This window comes from Pristis pectinata, chromosome 3, assembly GCF_009764475.1.
Source record: "Pristis pectinata isolate sPriPec2 chromosome 3, sPriPec2.1.pri, whole genome shotgun sequence".
Taxonomy (NCBI): domain Eukaryota; kingdom Metazoa; phylum Chordata; class Chondrichthyes; order Rhinopristiformes; family Pristidae; genus Pristis; species Pristis pectinata.
In genome coordinates, this window is record NC_067407.1 from 22,489,660 (window position 1) to 22,508,310 (window position 18,651).

Sequence of the window (18,651 nt, forward strand, 5' to 3'; positions counted from 1 at the left end):
CTTATAAACAACTTACTACCTGAACAACTTGCATTGGTTGTATCATAATCATGAATTGTTCTGTGTGGGTTCCTCACAAATCATTTATATTGGCCTCATATAGCATCACTGTTTAATATAACCCTCGACCACCCTCTTGTCACCTCCCTATAAAAAAAGACTTAAAAAGAAATGAACGAATCAGTTCACATACACACCAGTATGAATTATAATAGCCTGCAGTTTTTTCAAAGCTCCGTATTTCAGACAGTTTTCAATCACTCAAACTGTCCATGCTATCAGATTAGTGCATTAATGTGATTATTATCTTGTGATCAATTGCAGTTATTCATTATTCTTTATGTGAGCCTCCTCAACCTCATAATTCCTACAGTCTTATATTTAATGCAGTTAATTTATTATTTTAGTACTGAACCAAATAAACTTCAATTAAATTCCAGGGATAACAATTCCCTTGACTCCATCATGCGATGTATAAGCCACCTAAGCCCTTCACTTTATATTACAGCTTGTTATGCATCCATAAGCAGTTTCAAATGTTCTTCATATGGAGTTGGTAAAATGTGCCTTCCTTGGAGTGAAATTCACTTACCGGTCTGTTATATTTGACATGCTCCAAACTGATTCACGGAGAATTGTTTTTAGTTCTTTCAATACCTTAGATTCAATTTCATCCTTTTTCAAAGAATGTCACATACTTTCAGAAGAATGGGAATGACTGTCCACTGGAATGGTAACAAATGGAAAATGTTTTGATCCATTAAAGTAATATTTCTGGAAGGATAGCAAATGGGTCGCTCTGTTGAAATTATAGAATAGGAGTAAATCTCAAGTAAATTTTTTCCAATGAAATTATACATAAGCATAAACAGGAAAGCTTCTGTTCATTGAACTATATTTGTCTCGGACTTTGATTAATACGGATCTGGGGTTATTTTGTATCAATTATACTCCATATAAAAGTTTATGTACTTTCTGATGAAATGGTTAGAACTGTTCAGATCTTGAAAATCAGAAACAATGTTCACCTTAAACTTGTAGGAAATAAAGACAGGAAATGGAAAATCTATTGTCCATAATATATGGCAAAAACATCAGCATTCAGTCCTGTCCATAAAATATCTAAGTTTAATTACATTTTTTTGTTGCAAATTTATAAAAGAAATTTCCACGTAAATGTCCCATGGTAATTATATCCTCCCACCAGTGTTGGAGCTATAATGTTTTGCTTTTATAACGTCCAACTTCTTAGCCTGTTCAGATTGAAAACTGCACACATTAAACATCGTTATTTTTCTGCTTTCAAAATATAAGTTTTGCTATTTAGCTACAAGTCATAATAGCCTGAAGAATGTATCTGATTTGATTCTTCATGTGGAGAACTGTGGGAAATCAGCTAGTATTTAATAACAAATAGATATGGGCATAAATAAATGACTTGCACATTTCTTTCACAGTATATCTTACAAATTGCAGTGTTATGATCTGTTAAAACATTGTTTATTTTCATCTGTGGGATGCAGATTTAATCCCCATCCATTCTAATGGGATGCTGTTTTTCCTCCTTATTGATTATAGTGAAATACATTTGGAGTTGTGTTAACCTGGCATCTAAATGACATTCCATATCCACAAGAATACAATAACGCAAGAAAATAGCAGCAGGAGTTGACCATCAGGTCCCTCAAGCCTGCCCTGCCACTCAGTAGGATCACGGGTGATCTATGCTTGCCTCAGCTCCTCTCCTGTGCCTGTCCCCATAATCCTCCATTTCTCAATCTTTCAAATATTTATCTGTATCTATCTTAAATATATTTAATGATCTGGCCTCCACCACTTTCAGAGGCCGAGAATTTCAGAGATTCACTCCCTCTGAGAGAAGAAATTTCTGCATACTATCCACAAAATCTAAAGCAAATTGGCATTAAACTGGCAAAATCTATATCCATTGCCCATTCCTAATTGTCTCTGAGGAGGCAGTGATGAACCATTTTCATGAACTGTTGCAGTTTGTGTGATGAAAAGTGCAACTACTTTGTTTAGGTTCACTTGCATGTTCTAGGTGCCACTGACAAGGTGAACATTTATTGCCCATTCTCGGATGCCCTTGAGTCGTTATCTTGAATCATGGCAATCCTTGTAGTGAAAATACCCGCACAGTGCTATTGGACAGAGAGTTCAGGATTTAAATCCAGTGATGATGAAGGACCAAGTCAGGATTGTGTACAACTTGGAGGCAAATCTACAGCTGTGGTGTTGCCATGCACCTGTTGTCCTTGTCCTACTTGACAATAGAGGTCATGGGTTCGGGAAGCGCTGTGAGAGCAGCCTGGGTAATTGAAGCTCATTTTGTTGATAACACACATTGCAGCCACTGTACGCAGCGGAGGGAGTGAATGCTTAGGGAGGTTCATGGATGTCGATCAAGTGGGGTGCTTTATCCTGAATGGTGTCAAGTTTTTGTGAGTTGTTGGCACTGCTGTTATCCAGGCAGATGGAAAGTATTCCACCACATTTCTGACTTATGCCTTCTAGATAGTGGAAATACCTAGGAGTGACAGGCGGGAAGTTGTTAACTGCAGGATACTCAGCCTCTGATCTGCTCTCGTAGCCACGGTATTTATGTGGCTGGACCAGTTGAGTTTCTGGTTATTGGTGACCTCTAGGATATTGTTATTGGGGTTTCAGTGATTTGTAATGCCAAGGGTCTCATTGGAAATGGTCATTGCAGGCACTTTTGTGGTATAAATGTTACTTGCCGCATTTCAGTCCAGGCCTGAAGCAGCTAATGATGCTTGGGCCTAGGACACTGCCCTGAGGAACTCCTGAAATGATGTCCTGGGACTGTAATGAATAACCATAACCATGATCCTTTGTACAAATGATGACTCCAACCACTGGAGTGTTTTTCCCTTGATGCCCTGGCTTGACTTTAGTTTTACCAGGGCCCCCTTGAGGCCATTCTCAGTCAAATGCTGCCTTGATGTAATTCTCATCTCATTTTGAATTCAGCTCTTTGGTCTTGAGTATATTTAAACCCAGTGATGATCAAGGAAGTGATATGTTCTCAGGTAAGGATTACATGTCATGTTGGAGAATTTGCAGGGACTGTGTAATGAATTGATCTGTTTGAACAGTATGCAAGACCAGCTTTTCACTGTACCTCAGTACATGTGACAATAATAAAGCACTTTACCAATTTAAATTTGGGAAGTGTTGTAAAGGAAGTCTTGGTGAAATGCTGCACTGTATTTTAGATCATACTTATTGCAGCTGTGGGTACATTGGTGGAAGATCAGATGCTAATCATGTTGGCTGCTGAATCCTGAATTTGTTGACTCTAAGTATTGTTGAAGTTGCTGTCATCCAAGCAGGTGAAGAGTATTCCATCAGCTTCTGATTTGTGCCTTCCAGGCAGTGGAAAGGGAGGAGCTGAGCTTCAGAATGTCCAGACTCCGACCTTCGCTTAAGGCAAGAATATTTACATGGCTGGGGGTCCAGTTGTTATTGGTTAATCATGAAACCTAGCATGTTGAAGTTCAGGTAGTTCGTGACTGTAATATCATTGGGAGGTGGGTAGACTTTCATTTGTTCAGGATGGTTATTATCTACTTTGTATCAAAAAAAACAGCAGCACACAGTACTGTCCATAAAACCTTGACTTTTTGGTTGCAAATTTATGAAATCATTGGTACTAGAGTAATGTGAATATTACATGCCATTTAGCAGCTCACGGCTGAATATAGCCCAGGTCTTATCGGGGACCCTTGTTGTTTGTGATATATATTACTGACTCGGATGTGAATGTAGAAGGAATAATTTGTAAGTTTATGGATGACACAAAAGTTAGTGGTGTTGTGGATAGCCAGTTAGGTTATTTAAGGCTACAGCAGGATCCAGGCCATCCCCAGGTAATGAACGGGTTCCATTTTTACAGATTAGCACAAGTCAATTTGGTTCGTAAGTTGAAAAATACACAAAAATCATTTGATATGGTAACCACACCTCCACAGTATAATGAATGTCATAAAAGCACATAAGACTGATAATTAAGAACAATTACTAAAATAATTACTCAATGAGTTGTTGCTTCTTGATGTTACTTTGGGTTTCATGGGAGTGATGGAAGAGACCAAAGACGGTAAAGTTAGAGAGAGATGCAGAATTAAAATGAGAAGCAAATGGAAGCTCAGGGTCACCCTTGCAGACTCAGTGAAGGTGCTCTGCAAAGTTCAGGTGAAGGATCTTGACCCAAAATGTCGACTGTCTATTTCCCTCTACAGATGCTGCCTGGCCTGCTGAATTCCTCCAGCAGTTTGATTTTTGCTCCAGATTCCAGCACCTGCAGTCTCTTCTGTCTCCTATTCTGCAAAGTTGTCACCCTATCGGCATTTTGACAACATTTTCCAGCACATGGCTGATGAGAAGTAATTAGCTAGATTGGATTTGCTGTGCTTTTCACAGATTGGACACGTGTGGAATTTTCCACATTAATGGGTGTATGCCAGTTCTGTAACCACACAGGGACAACTTGGCTAGAGGCACAGCCAGGTCTGAAGCACAAATCTTCACCATGGCAGTTGAGATGTTTTTAGGTCTTCTGGACTTTTCTGTAACTGTTGCTCTCAGTTGCTTCCTGATATCATGTGAAGTTAAATCAACTAGTGACTGGCTATGGTGGTGGTGATGGTGGGGATCTCAGAAGGAGGCCAAGATAGATGGCACTTGTCGCTGAAGATGGTTGGAAACAATCCAGCCTTGCCTTTGGCGTTAAGTACATCGGACTGAGGATCGGGATGTTTTATTCACTTAACATTTCAGTAAGGGTGGATTGTCCACAAAGGATTAACAACATTTTTTTTGTCAGAAGTAAAAATATTAGTGGAATTTAAAGCAGCATCAAACTTAAGAGGTCAAGCTAAGGCAGCAACAATTTAATACAAAGCAGAAAGTCTCACATGGAACTTTTTGCAAACAGGATCAATGCCACACTGCATTTAGCTGAGCCAATAAAATCCTCTCTGATCTCCTTGCTCATGGAGTGCCACTGGATATTATGCTATGGCAACTGAACAACAACAGGAGAGTCATGTTTCCCGCTGGCCTCAACTGAAACCCATCAATACTGCCACTGGGCGAGTGCAACATATTTGGCTGCTTAATGAAATATAAAGATTATTTTAAGCACTGTAAGCAGAATTCGACAGCCTGAAAAACAGAGCCTCCACTTGACAAATGCATTTGTAATTTAAAAAATGCTGTATAGGTTCTTTTCTATAATTGATTTATGTATTTCTTAAAAAGCAACTTAAACATGAGCAAGAACTGCTCAGTATCAGTGAACATTGTAACAAATACTACTAAACCCTGAAGCTACAGTCACAGCAAAGCTTTCTGATGTCCAACATTGCAACTCTTTTCAAGGAGATTTATTTCCCACCACATTAGCCAATTTATTGTAAATTGGAGACAGCCGCCAGCTTAAGCATGAGAGTGCTGGACTCCCAGCTAAGATGGAGCACTAGTTTGAATTAGTGATGCATTAGCAATTTGTTCAACAAACATATTTCTATTTTCCATTAAAGTTGTTCATGCCTCATTTGTATATTGTGCATTCCAGTGCACGATAGTGGAATAAGCTAAATCAGCATGATGGTCTTTTCTCATTATTGCCTGTTTTAGTGACCTAGATGGCTTCTACTCCTGCTTAAAATTCTTTCTTCCTCTTGTTAAGTTTTATTTGGGTAACAAACATTTCCTTGGATGGGAAATCTGGCCAGCTACTTCAGGCACTTCTCCTGCAATGTTTTGTAAGTGGCCATGAACAGGTACATGAAGAAGCACCTGGGATATTTTGCTGACTGCTTTGATCAGATAGTCAATGCATGATCTCACATGTACAGTACTAACAAAACCGCAGCTGAATCCCACCAACTTAATACACAGAATGTTGATGCAAGAAAATGAACATAACTATCACTTAATAGTTTTTTTTCTTAAACCAAGTTTGACATAGTCTCTCATCAGTGAAAAATAATCATAAGATGTTCTCAGGGAGATCTCTAGTCACTTTCAAACTTTTGGCTGAGGGCATTGTTATAAGTTGAATCAGTTTGTAAAGTCTTGTGGAGGTAATTGGTAAAGATATATCTGAATTAACTGCAAGCAGTTTTAAGCATTTTATCTTCAAACAGAAATTCCTGAACTTGGAAGTGTTCAATAAGCAAATAAGCACAGCTCTAATTTATGATGGATAAGTTGCAGAGCAATGTTATCTTTTTCCGTGAAAGAATAGATTAGGAACCAGATGATCCACTGCCAAAGCAATGGATGTTGAATCAATCAGATAACTGGTTAGGAAGCTTGGTGTTAGCTGATAGAATCAAATACTTACTGGAAAGTTGTATTACTCTGTGACTGCGAAGAGAAGGACTTTACCTCATTTACTCATGTTCTGATAAAACTGTCCATTATTCAACACAGGACCCCTACATAACACAACTGTTCTATGCAATTAATTACCAAAACTCCTATATTTTCTCCATAATATCTATCCCATCGCTTCTTAACGAGTTTCACATCATAACTCTATATTGGCCAGATTTTAGTTTGTACTCATGAAACTGTCAGCGTCGCTTTTATTAAGTGGGAATCTAACTGACGCATCCATTTGCCAGAAGTTACATCCAAACATAGAAATTCAGATGTTGCTGTCAGTGATTGCTGCTCCTTATGGCGTACTGTTTTACAGCCTTCCCAGGGAAGGCTACAGAAACATGCACTGATGAGAACTTCAGGTATTCCTAAACTATTCTCAGTGTAAATACCCTGAAAATGTTACACTCTGCTGCGTGTGTAAGTGAACTTTTCATTGCATGGTAAACTATAAATGCTACTTAACAAACTCCTGGTAAAAAAAATTGCACATGTGAATTGCAATTTCTCTCAAATAAGTAATATTTAAAATAATAATTTTTTAAGATTTAATGTATTGCCATTTCTACTTTAATTTCATATGTGTTTTCCAAACTTGCACTATGTAGAAAATCTAGTATGTTGTTAAAATTGTGCTTTTTACTTCCTGGTGTATCGAGTATTCAACCAGCTTGAACACATCATTGATGCTGAACACTAGAGCTCTCTCTGAAATGTTGCCTAACAGCAAATAATGCAAAACTTTAATCTATTACATCTGTTCATGGCAATGAAGGAATTTATAATGAAGAAGGCATTAATAACTTCTTATTACAGATAATGCAGTGCAAATCTGGCAGAATTTTAAACATTGATTATTACTGAGTTAACATTGACTGCATAAGTCAAGAGCCATGGCTTCAATAACTGATTCTACGCTTTTTTTTGTTTTGCATGGGAGGAGCATTTTAAACCAGATTCATTGCCCCCTCAGAGAACCATCGAAAGATACAGCACATTAGGAGACTTTTTATACTTATTCACTTTGCAGGATCAACCCAATCTTTGGCATGACCACCACTTATTGCCCACCCTTAACTGCCTTTGAGAAAATTGTGATAAGCCACTTTGTTGAACTGCTGCAATCCCTCGAGTGAAGATATTCCCAATTTGCAGTCATGGTAGAAGTTCCCCTTATTTAGAACTTGCAACCCTGAAGGAATGGGGATAGAGTTCCAAGTCAGGTAGGTGGGCAGCTTAGAAGTGAACATGCAAGTAATGGCATTCCTATATACCTAAAGCGCTTGCCCTTCTTGGTGATGGGTATTGCAGGTTTGGAAGGTGCTGTTATATTTGTTGGGCAAGGAAACAGAGGTGAATTTTATAAAAGGTACACACTGCAGTGACTGGAAATTGGTGGCAGAGAGAAGGAATATTTAGAGTGGTAGATGGAATTCTAATCAAGTGGGCTACTTTTTCTCAAGTGTTGCTGGAGTGACATTTATCTAGACAAATGAAGAATGTTTCATCACATGTGTAAATTATGTCTTGTCGATAGTGGAAAGGCTTTGGGGTGTCAGGAGGTAAGTCGCATGCTACAGGATACCCAGTCTCTGATATTTTTTTCGTGTAACCACGGTATTTATATGGCTAGTCCAATTGAATTTCTGGTCAATAGTGACCTCCAGGATGCTGATTAAGGGGGTTTTGGTCATGATAATGCCATTGAGTGTCAAGGATAGTTGGTTAGACTCTCCCTTGTTGGAGATGCTCATTGCCTGGCTCTTCTATAGTGTGAATGTTACTTGCCACTTATCAGCCCATCCTTTGGAATGTCAATCCGTTTAGCTCCATTCTCCTGCTCTGTCTCCACAGCCCTGCAAACATTTCCATTCGTGCATTTATCCAATTCCTTTTTGAAAGCTACCTTTAAATCTGCTTCCATCACCCTTTCAGAGTATGCATTACAGACAATTAGAACATGATACATTAAAGTTTTCTTCATCTTGCCTCTGGTTCCTCTGCCTTAATTTTTTGTCTTCTGCTCACTGACCCTTTGATACTAGAAATTGTGTAAATAAATCTTTCACGATTCCGAACATTTTTTAAAAATTTCCCCTTAGTAGTTACTGCTCTAACCAGTACAGTTAAAGCTTTACCAATCTCTCCAGCATAACAGTAGTCCTGTCAAGTTGTACTATTCTAGAAAATCTTCTTCATCACTTTCCTCAAGTTTTAACGTCAAGTTCCAAGTTCTGATATCTGATGGTTGCAATACTAGGGCTTAATATAACTTGCTTGCTTTTGAGTTGAATGGCTCAATTTTTAAACCTAGGAATCTTGCAGGTTTTTTAACAGAAGTCTCAATTTATCATGCCAAAGGTTTGTGTGTGTGCACCTGTAAATCATTCTGTCCCTGCATCCCTTTTAGTATCTTATATGGAGCCATAGAGTTGTACAGCTTGGAAACAGGCCCTTCGACCACTGTGTCTATGCCAACCATCATGCCCATCTCTACTAATCATACCTGCCTGCATTAATTCCATATCCCTCTATGTCTTGCTCATTTAAGTACCTGTCTAGTTGTCTCTTAAGTATTGTTACTGTTCCTCCACCACTTCCTCTGGCAGCTCATTCCAGATATCAATTACTCTGTGGGGGGAGAAAAACGTACCCTCAGATCCCCTTTAAACCTCTCACATTAAATCTGGTTTAAGACACCCCTAACATGGAAAACATATTCTGACTATTTACCTTATCTATGCCCCCTTACGATTTCATATACCTCTATCATGTCACTTCTCAGCCTCCTTTGCTCCAGGGAAAACAGACCCAGCCTATCCAATCTCTCTTTATAACTCAAGCCCTCCAATCCAGGCAATATCCTGCTGAATCTTTTCTGCACCCTCTCTAGGTTAATCATATCTTTTCTGTAGTGTGGCAACCAAAACTGCAAAGAATACTTCAAGTCTGGTCCAACTAACATTTTGTGCAACCAAAGCATGACATACCAACTTGTTGCATCAGCCAGTGAAGGCAAGTATGCCTTATGCCTTCTTTACTACCCGGTCCACCTATGCTACCCCTTTCAGAGAATTATGTACTTGTAGGTGATTATGTATTCTGTAAAGTCATTCTGTTCAACAAGTGCACTGCCATTCACTATTCAACCGCCCTGGCTTAACTTCCCAAAATGCATCCCTTCACACTTGTCCAAGATAAATGCTATCTGCCATCCCCTTACCCACTTTCCTAGTTGTTTTAGAACCTCAGACAACCTTCGCTGTCGACTACACCACCAATTTTGGTGTCATCTGTGAACTTACTAACCATTCCATCTACATTCTCATCCAAATCATTAATATTTAAGACCAACGACAGGAAACCAGCATCGATCCCTGCAGCGCACCGCTGGTCACAGGCCTCCGATCTGAAAAGCAATCCTCCACTTCTACCTGCTGACTCCTTCCATGAAGCCAATTTTGTATCCAATTGGCTGTCTCGCCCTGGATCCCATGTGATTTAATCTTCTGGGCCAGCCTTCCATATGGGTCCTCATCAAAGGACTCGCTGAAGCCCATGTAGGTAACGTCTACCACCCTGCCCTCATCAACCCTCTTCGTCATCTCTTCAAAAAACTCAATCAAATTTGTGAGACATTATTTCCCATGCACAAAGCCATGCTGACTATCCCTAATCAGTCCTTGCCTTTCCAAATGCAATAAATCCTGTCTCTCAGAATCCCTTCCAATAGCTTTCCCACTGTTGATGTAAGACTCACTGGCTTGTAGTTTCCTTATCCCAGCTGCTCTGCTTAAATAAAGACACAATATTATCTACCCTCCAGTCTTCTGGTACCTCACCTGTGGTTAACAGAGATACAAAAATCTCTTCTCTCTTGCTTCCTTTAACATCCTAGGATACACCTGGTTAGACCCCAGGGAATTATCCACCATCATGCTTTTCAAGACCTCTAACACCTCCTCTCTTGTAATGTTAATATGCTCCAGGCTATCACTGATCCCTCCCCTGGACACACTAACTTCCAAGTCCTTCTCCACAGTAAAAAAAATGAAAAGAGTTCATTTAAGACCCCACTTATTATCCAAGGTTCCACACATAGATTACCACACTGATACTTAAGGGGACCTATTCTCTTCCTAGCTACCCTTTTACTCTTAACATAGAATATTTTAGGAGTCTCCTTTATCTTGCCTGCCAGGGTTGTCTCCTGGTTCCTTTTTACTCTCCTAATTTTTTCTTAAGTGTACTCCTACATCCATTATGCTCCTCAAGGGTCTCACTTGATCCCAGCTGCTGTAATAGTGTTACGCCAGGGTTCCTGAATCTTGCTGGCCTTGCCCTTCACCCACACACAAACATGCTGGCCCTGAACTCTTCCTATTTCACTTTTAAAAGCTTCCCACTTGCCAGATGTCCCTTTACCTGCAAACAGCATCTCCCAATCAACTTTTGAGACTTCCTGACTGATGCCATCAAAATTAGCCTTCCCCCAATTTAGGACTTTAGCTTGAGGACCTGTCCTATCTCTTTCCATGACTATCTTGAAACTAAAAGAATTATGGTCACTGGTCCCAAAGTGCTCCCCGGTTGACACATCAAGCACTAGCCAGCCTTATTTCCTAAGAGGAAGTCAACTGCAGCCCCTTCTCTGGTAAGACCATCTACATATATTTTTGGAGGATTAGAATTGTTTTCTTTGGAGAAGGTGAAAAAGTGGTGCACAAGATCATGATCAATTCAGATAGGTAAAAGAAAGAGAGAAACTATTGCCATTAGCAGACCCTCAAGGATAAAGGCATGAATTTGGAGTGATCTCTTTATGCAGTGAGTTGTTATTATCTAGAACATGCAGCCTGAAAGTTTGTTGGATTCAACTGTAGATTTCAAAAGGGAACTGGATAAATAGATGAAGTTTAAAACAATTGCAGGGCTATGAGGAAAGCAGAGGAATTGAACTTATTGGATTGTTGTCCAAGAGACTTGTTGAGCTAGGTGGTCTCCTTTCATATTATAATGATTCTATGAATATTTCACATTCTTGTCAGCAACTCTTTGGTCCTAAAATTAGATTCCACAGTGCCATGTCACCAGGACCAAGGACTATCCTAAACTTGTCCTTGCTACACCCAGATAATTCAGATAAGATGAATGTAAATTGTTAAAATTAGATCAGTAAATGGGACTAGAAATCATTTTCCAGTTTAGCTTCTGGTTATTTATACTTCAGATGATGGAAAAGATTTTTCACGTGTGGCAGCTACTAAACAGGAAACCTGTGATGTTCTTTGTCTGCGAGTATGTAAGTATGCTGTTCGGGACAGGTAGATATTGTGCTGTTCATTGAGCTAACCTTATTAACTGTGAAGGTTCTTTTAAACAAGTGGAGAAGCTAATTGTTTTTAAAGCTATTGTTCATAAAACCAAAAGTATCTTTTTGAATTATTATTAAAGTCCAAATGTTATAGATGTTGAAATGATGAGAGGTGCTGAGTCAATCCCTTGTTCTCGTGAACAAATATTTATCATTGAGGGCCAAAAGGTATCTATGTCCTCTCACATCATGTGAAGAATTTGCTTCTGTTTTACTCCTCCACTAACATTATTTTTGCGCAGACATAATGTCCAGGGAACACAGCCTATTTGTGGTATCACTGATTTTTGACTTGATGATACACTGATTCTATAAAAAAGCCTGGAATAGAGAACAGACAGTATTCTAACAACAACAATAATTACCTATATATAATATCTGAGCAATATTTGATAATTCAAGCCAAATAATCAAGGTTAAAAGAAAGGCAAGTTTCACAATAGTTTGGAAAAATCTGTGATCACTCAGTTTGCCATTTACTTCAAAGTAATACCCTAACATGATCACATACCAGCTCGCTATTTGTCCTATTTGGAATTTGAAAAGGGTTCATGTGCTCAAGATCTGTATTATAGGTAGCCAGCTGAGAATATGGACTTGAACTTTATAAGCAGCCTCTCTGTTGCTATGGATTCTGCAACAGAAAGGTTGAAAAGATAAGGTAGGGTATTCCTGGAATCACTAATTTGATAGTTAAATTGAAAAATCAGAAAAGGGTTCAATGGGAAGTGATGGCACAAATTTGATGCAAAATACAATTAGTTGAATATTTTAAGAATTGTTAACCAATGTCAGGTTTGACAAAGGACTCCTGGTACTGCTTATTGGAATTTCGCTCCTCAATCTTAAGCTGGAAAGCTGGCCAAAGTAATTAATTGAAATTCCCCTCCTCTTTTAATAATTAAGACTTGTTAGTAAAAATACTTCTTGGCAATCTTTTGCAGTTTCAAGTGGACATGAGCTATCAGATCAAATAATTTAATATAAATTATCATCACACAGAATTTTTAAGAATGGTTCTTGTGGGAAATGAAAGTTAACACTGGTTGAGTAAAGGGTGCCATCTGATAGTGGATGTTGGTGTAACTGTTCAGGCAGGAAAGGAGACAGTCACTGCCTTAGCCATCATTGTTCCAGCGTGTTTAGGAAAGCAAAAAAGGAAGGCATGTTCCAGAAATGCTCCCAGCAATCCATATATTGAAGAACAGAAGCACTTTTCAAAAATAAAGCATTAAGTAATTACTAAGAATAAAGTATGAAATGAATATTCTTGTCTTTTTACTAGATTATTAGGATGTGTTCAACTGGTTACCATGTCCAAGTTCACTTATTAGACTGTAACCAGAAATTTGATTAAGGAAGAGCAGTAAAATATTCAAACACATTGTTTTAGTTACCCACTAATGATGGGACTCAGTCCGTGTCATGTGAAATACAATAATGCTGACTTGGCAAGTTTTGACTGCAATTCAGTGCTCATTAGCAAATACCTAATTTCTTAAATTTTAGATTGCTAAGCATAGACATCTCCTCAAAATGATTCAAGTGTTATGTAAATTGAAATCACATCAAAAGACATTGCTGCCCTAAGTCCTAATGCATGGTCTCGACCCAAAACATTGACCATCCCTTTGCCTCCACAGATGCTGTTTGACCCACTGAGTTCTTCCAGCAGTTTATTTTTTGCTCCAGATTCCAGGATCTGCAATCTCATGTGTCTCTCTATTGCTGATTTGTAACCGCTTTCATTTGTGTCAATTTCCTCCCTCTTGCATTTGTTAGTAATGTTGAACAGTGTGATATCAGTCCCATCATAAGCACAAAAATATCTTGCAAATCACATTCCATTACATCACAGCACATCACAGATGTTATACCACACAAACCAAGCAATATTGATACATTAGTACACTAAATAAGGTTTAAAATTCTAACCATTCACTAATGTAATTGTTTGTTTGCTGTTTCTCCCAGAGACTGGCAGCCATGCAGCACTATGGGGTCAATGGTTATTCCCTTCATGCCATGAACTCTCTGAGTGCAATGTATAACCTCCACCAGCAGGCAGCACAACAAGCACAGCATGCTCCTGACTACAGACCATCTGTCCATGCACTGACTCTGGCAGAGAGGCTGGCTGGTAAGATACTTATGTCAGTTCCTTTAAGCTTTTAAGTTTCTCTTGATACTTCTAAATATTCAAAAGCTCAGTGCAAAATGGTTGTATATGAACACTGGCTGGCAGCAGGATCTGAAGTAGTAGCATAAGAGGGGCAGCACAATGACATAGCTAGTAAAGCTGCTTATATCTCCAGTGACTTGTGTTCAATCCTGATCTCCAGTGCTGTCTGTGTAGAGTTTGCACATTCTCCCTGTGACTGCGTGGGTTTCTTCCCATATTCCAAAGACATGCAGTTTAGTGGCTACTTGGCCACTGTAAATTGCCCCTTGTATGGAAATGAGTGGTAAAATCTGGGGGAAGTTGATGAGAATATGGGGAGAATGAAATGGAATTAGTATAGGATTAATGTAAATGGGTACTTGATGGTCAATGTGGATGGTGGGCATAGGAGTCTATCTCTCGGTGACTCCATATGCTTGCCAACAATAGCAGAAGTTGAATTGCTCCCAAGGAAATATCTCCTAGCAAAGGAGCCAATGTGTCTGCAAGGAGTTTGTACGTTCTTCCCGTGTCTACATGGGTTTCCTCCGGGTGCTCCGATTTTCCTCCCACATTCCAAAGACGTACGGGTTAGGAAGTTGTGGGCATGCTATGTTGGCGCTGGAAGTGTGGCAACATTTGCAGGCTGCCCCCAGAACACTCTGTGCAAAAGATGCATTTCATTGTGTGTTTCGATGTACAGTACATGTGACTAATAAAGATATCTCATCTTATAAAATATTGGTTAAGCCACAGCTGAGTATTGTCTACAGTTCTGGTCAGCACGCCATAGGAAGGACATGATTGCACTGAAGAGGGTGCAGAGAAGATTCACCAGGATGATGCCTGTTAATTCAAATTTGAGGAGATATTGGATAGGCTAGTTTTGTTTTCCCTGTAATGGAGGAAGTTAAGGAGGATCTGACAGAAGTATGAAAAACTATGGGAGGCATAGATTGGTTAGATAGTAGGAAACTTTTCACCATAGCAGCAGTGTCTAACATCAGAGAATATGGCTTAAGGTAAGGGGTAAGAGATTTAGAAGGTATCTGAAGAACTTTTTCACCTAGAGGGTGGTTGCAACTTGGAATGCACTGATTCAGTGAGTGGTGGAGGCGGGTGCTCTCACAATACTTTACAGAAGCACATGAATCCCCTGGGCATAGAATGCTAAAGGCCAAGTACTGCTAAATATCAAAGATTATTAAAGGTAGGTTCTTAATGTTCAGCATGGATTGGTGGGTCTAAGAGTCTGTACCTGATCTGTATGACTCTATGATGCATCAATGATAAAAAAAATACAGACAAAAAGCAAGGGAAACTTAATACAGATGAACATAAAATATTGTGTGTGGCAAAAAAAATTAACAACTTACTGTAATAGCCAAGGACAAAGCCAAAAGGAAACCAATAGTTTTGATGCAGTCAACACGCCAAATGAACATAGCCCAGCAATCAACAAAATCTGCAGGCACGGAATACAGAATGCTGAAAACACCAAAGCAGCAGAATACTGGTCAGAAGAAGTTGTAAGAAAGTTGAGCAGAGTTCTGGTCAGACAGTCTTTGTTCAGTTAAGAGTAATAGGATCTTCTGGAAATATTAAAGCTCTTGATGCAGTTCAGAGCATAGGCATAGCCTGATGCTTCTGAATTTATCTGCCTTCTGAAGAGTGAATGGAGGAAATAAATCTTTACAGACGAAGAGGCATCTGAAAGATGATCTTATGGAGATATCAAATATAATTGAGAGAATTTTTCAAACTATGGGTCAGAGACATTATCAACATAGCTGAGAAATGGAATGTCTTTTAAACCACTTTAATACAAAAAGGAAGCCATGTATATCTCCAGAATCAAATGAAAGGCATTTGGTAAAGCAAAGTCAAAATGTCTAACCAATCAAGTGCAAAATCAAATCAGGCTTAAACAAAAAAACTTTTGTAGGCTAAAGGAAAACAATTCTCCAAACAACATAGGTAGGTATCAAGTTTCACGAAAGTAAATGCTATCATGGCAGCCAAAATGTCATTGGAGAAGATTTCTTGGATAAATTTGGAGTGATCTTTCTGTGCAGTGAATTGTTATTATCTAGAACATGCAGCCTGAAAGTTTGATGGATTCAATTGGAGGTTCCAAAAAGAGGTCTCATAAATATGAGGTTTAAAACAATTGCAGGGCTCTGAGAAATCAGGGGAATTGAATTGTTTGATATTCTGTCCAAGAGACTTGGTGAGCTCGGTGGCCTCCTTTCATATTGTACTGGTTCTACAAATGCTTCACATTCTTGTCAGTACCTCTTTAGTCCTCGAATTGGATTCCAGCAGTGCCATGGACAATTTTTCTCCAAACACAATAGAAGATTATCTGATAATGCAAGGGAAAGTTGACTCTAAAGTTGGAAATGTCAAAGTGTATGTGGATATAGTTTTGAAAAAGGGAAGTCTGAAAATGGATCAGGCTGTGGCCCCACTGTATGATCACCTGCAGATAGCAGGAGATATCAGAGGCTATCTACATGACTTCCAGAAAAAAGAGATCACCTATCACCTGCCTACATGTACTCTTCCCCCTCCTTTGAACTTCTTATTCTGGCTTCTGCCCTCTTCCTTTCTAGTCCTGATGAAAGGTCTCGACCCGAAACATCGACTGTTTATTTCTCTACATAGATGCTGCCTGACCTGCCGAGTTCCTCCAGCATTTTGTATGTATTGCTCATGATTACCAAGTGGTTGTGATTTTTGAGGAAGTTACTATATTGGTGGATTGAACATGGACAGATTCAGATTATGTGGTTGGATTGTTATATGACAAGGTGCCGCAAGAAAAAACTACCCACAATTATAGAGAGCAGTACGACTGGCAGAAGGACCCTGATTTAAATAAGAAGTCAGTTGCATTCCCAGGACAGCTGATTATTTTCTGAGGTAAAAATTCTGCATGGAGAGCAGTAGGAATTAAGTCAGACCAATTGATGTTCATAATCTTTCTTAATGATTTGATTAAAATATTGGAGAATTTGTAACTTTACAAATGACACAAAAAATTTGAGAAAGTACTGGAACTTTGAATGAAAAGAAACAATCACATTTCGAAGTGATATGGAATGGGTGGAAGTCTGGTAAGATTAAAGGGACTAGATTTTGCTCATGTGAATTACTTGGATTAGAAAGATTGGGGAGAAGCAGGCAACCTGGATTATTTCTTATCATTCAAAATTCCAGTACTTTCTCAAATGTTTGTGTCATTTAGTGACAATAAGGAAAAGAAACTAGTTTTGACTTTGTGCGTGGTGGTGAGGATGGAGGGTTCCTTGCACTGACGGCCATTGACATTGGAAGCAAATTGCTAACTGATGCAGTGAGTGCAAATTCATCACAAGGTTTCCAAAAGGGTGCGTGTGTGTTCCTGGCAGTAGCGGATCTCACAATACAGTCAGGTGTTGAATGATGTGCCTCACTGTGGTCTCCTAATATTTATTTTCATTGGAAGCCTAAAAACTAAAAACACTCAGCAGGTCAGGAAAGAGAAAGAGTTAATATTTCAGTTTCTTCTCTCTGTTTTGATTCACTTTGAAAGTCAGAGATGGTTTCCTTCCTTAATTCTCCAAATTGGCAGGTCAGAGATGGTTTTCTTTTTTTTAACCTTCCAAATTGGCCTGGAATGCTTGGCCTGTTTTCATTTGTCTATTCCTGTTGGGTAGAATGCATTTCAGATATGATGCCCTTTTGCACGTTGATTATACGGAGTAGGGTTAATGGACTAGCTGGTGTTTACCATTCTATCAATTATGCAGATTCATAATGGAAAAGGTAATAATATTGCGTTGTTATCCAGCAATGAGAACAAAAACAACCATAGAAATACATGAATGAACATAGAACGTAGAGCACTATAGCACAGTACAGGCCCTTCGGCCCACAATGTTTTTTTAAATTAAAAAAAATTTTTTTAGATTTTATTTACAGTGTGGTAACAGGCCCTTCCGGCCCAATGAGTCTGTGCTGCCCATTTTTTAAACCCAAATTAACCTACCCGTACGTCTTTGGAATGTGGGAGGAAACCGGAGCACCTGAAGGAAACCCACGCAGACACGGGAGGATGTACAAACTCCTTACAGACAGCGGCGGGAATCGAACCCCGATCGCTGGTGCTATAATAGCGTCGCGCTAACCGCTATGCTACTGTACCCCCACATTATACAACATTAATGTTGTGCCGACATTTTATCCTGTTCTAAGATCTATCTAACCCTTCTCTCCCACATAGCCCCCTATTTTTTTATCATTCGTGTGTCTATCTAAGAGACTCTTAAATGTCCCTAATGTATCTGCCCCCACACCTCTGCAGGCAGTGCGTTCCATGCACCCACCACTCTGTGTTTAAAAAAATTTACCCCTGACATCCCCCTTATACCTTCCTCCCATCACCTTAAAATGATGTCCCCTCATGTTAGCCATTGTCGCACTGGGAAAAAGTCTCTGACCGTCTACTCGATCTATGCCTCTTATCATCTTGTACACCTCTATCAAGTCCCCTGTCATCCTCCTCTCCAAGGAGAAAAGCCCTAGCTCGCTCAACCTATCCTCATAAGACATGCTCTCCAATCCAGGCAACATCCTGGTAAATCTCCTCTGTGCCTTCTCTAAAGCTTCCACATCCTTTCTATAATGAGGTGACCAG

The 18,651-nt window shown here is 39.3% G+C and overlaps 1 protein-coding gene across 2 annotated transcripts in view; it reads left to right on the forward strand.

The window, feature by feature from the left end:
- The window catches only part of LOC127568484 (diencephalon/mesencephalon homeobox protein 1-like), a 46,510-nt gene that overhangs the window by 16,922 nt on the left and 10,937 nt on the right, over positions 1-18,651 (forward strand). The window contains exon 2 of one of the 2 annotated variants that reach the window (XM_052012287.1): positions 13,784-13,949. In XM_052012287.1, the coding sequence (XP_051868247.1) occupies positions 13,796-13,949 (154 nt within the window). In that variant the 5' untranslated portion in view covers positions 13,784-13,795. Of the gene's footprint in view, positions 1-13,783; positions 13,950-18,651 lie in introns of those variants that run through there. The other variant, XM_052012289.1, reaches the window with a different exon arrangement.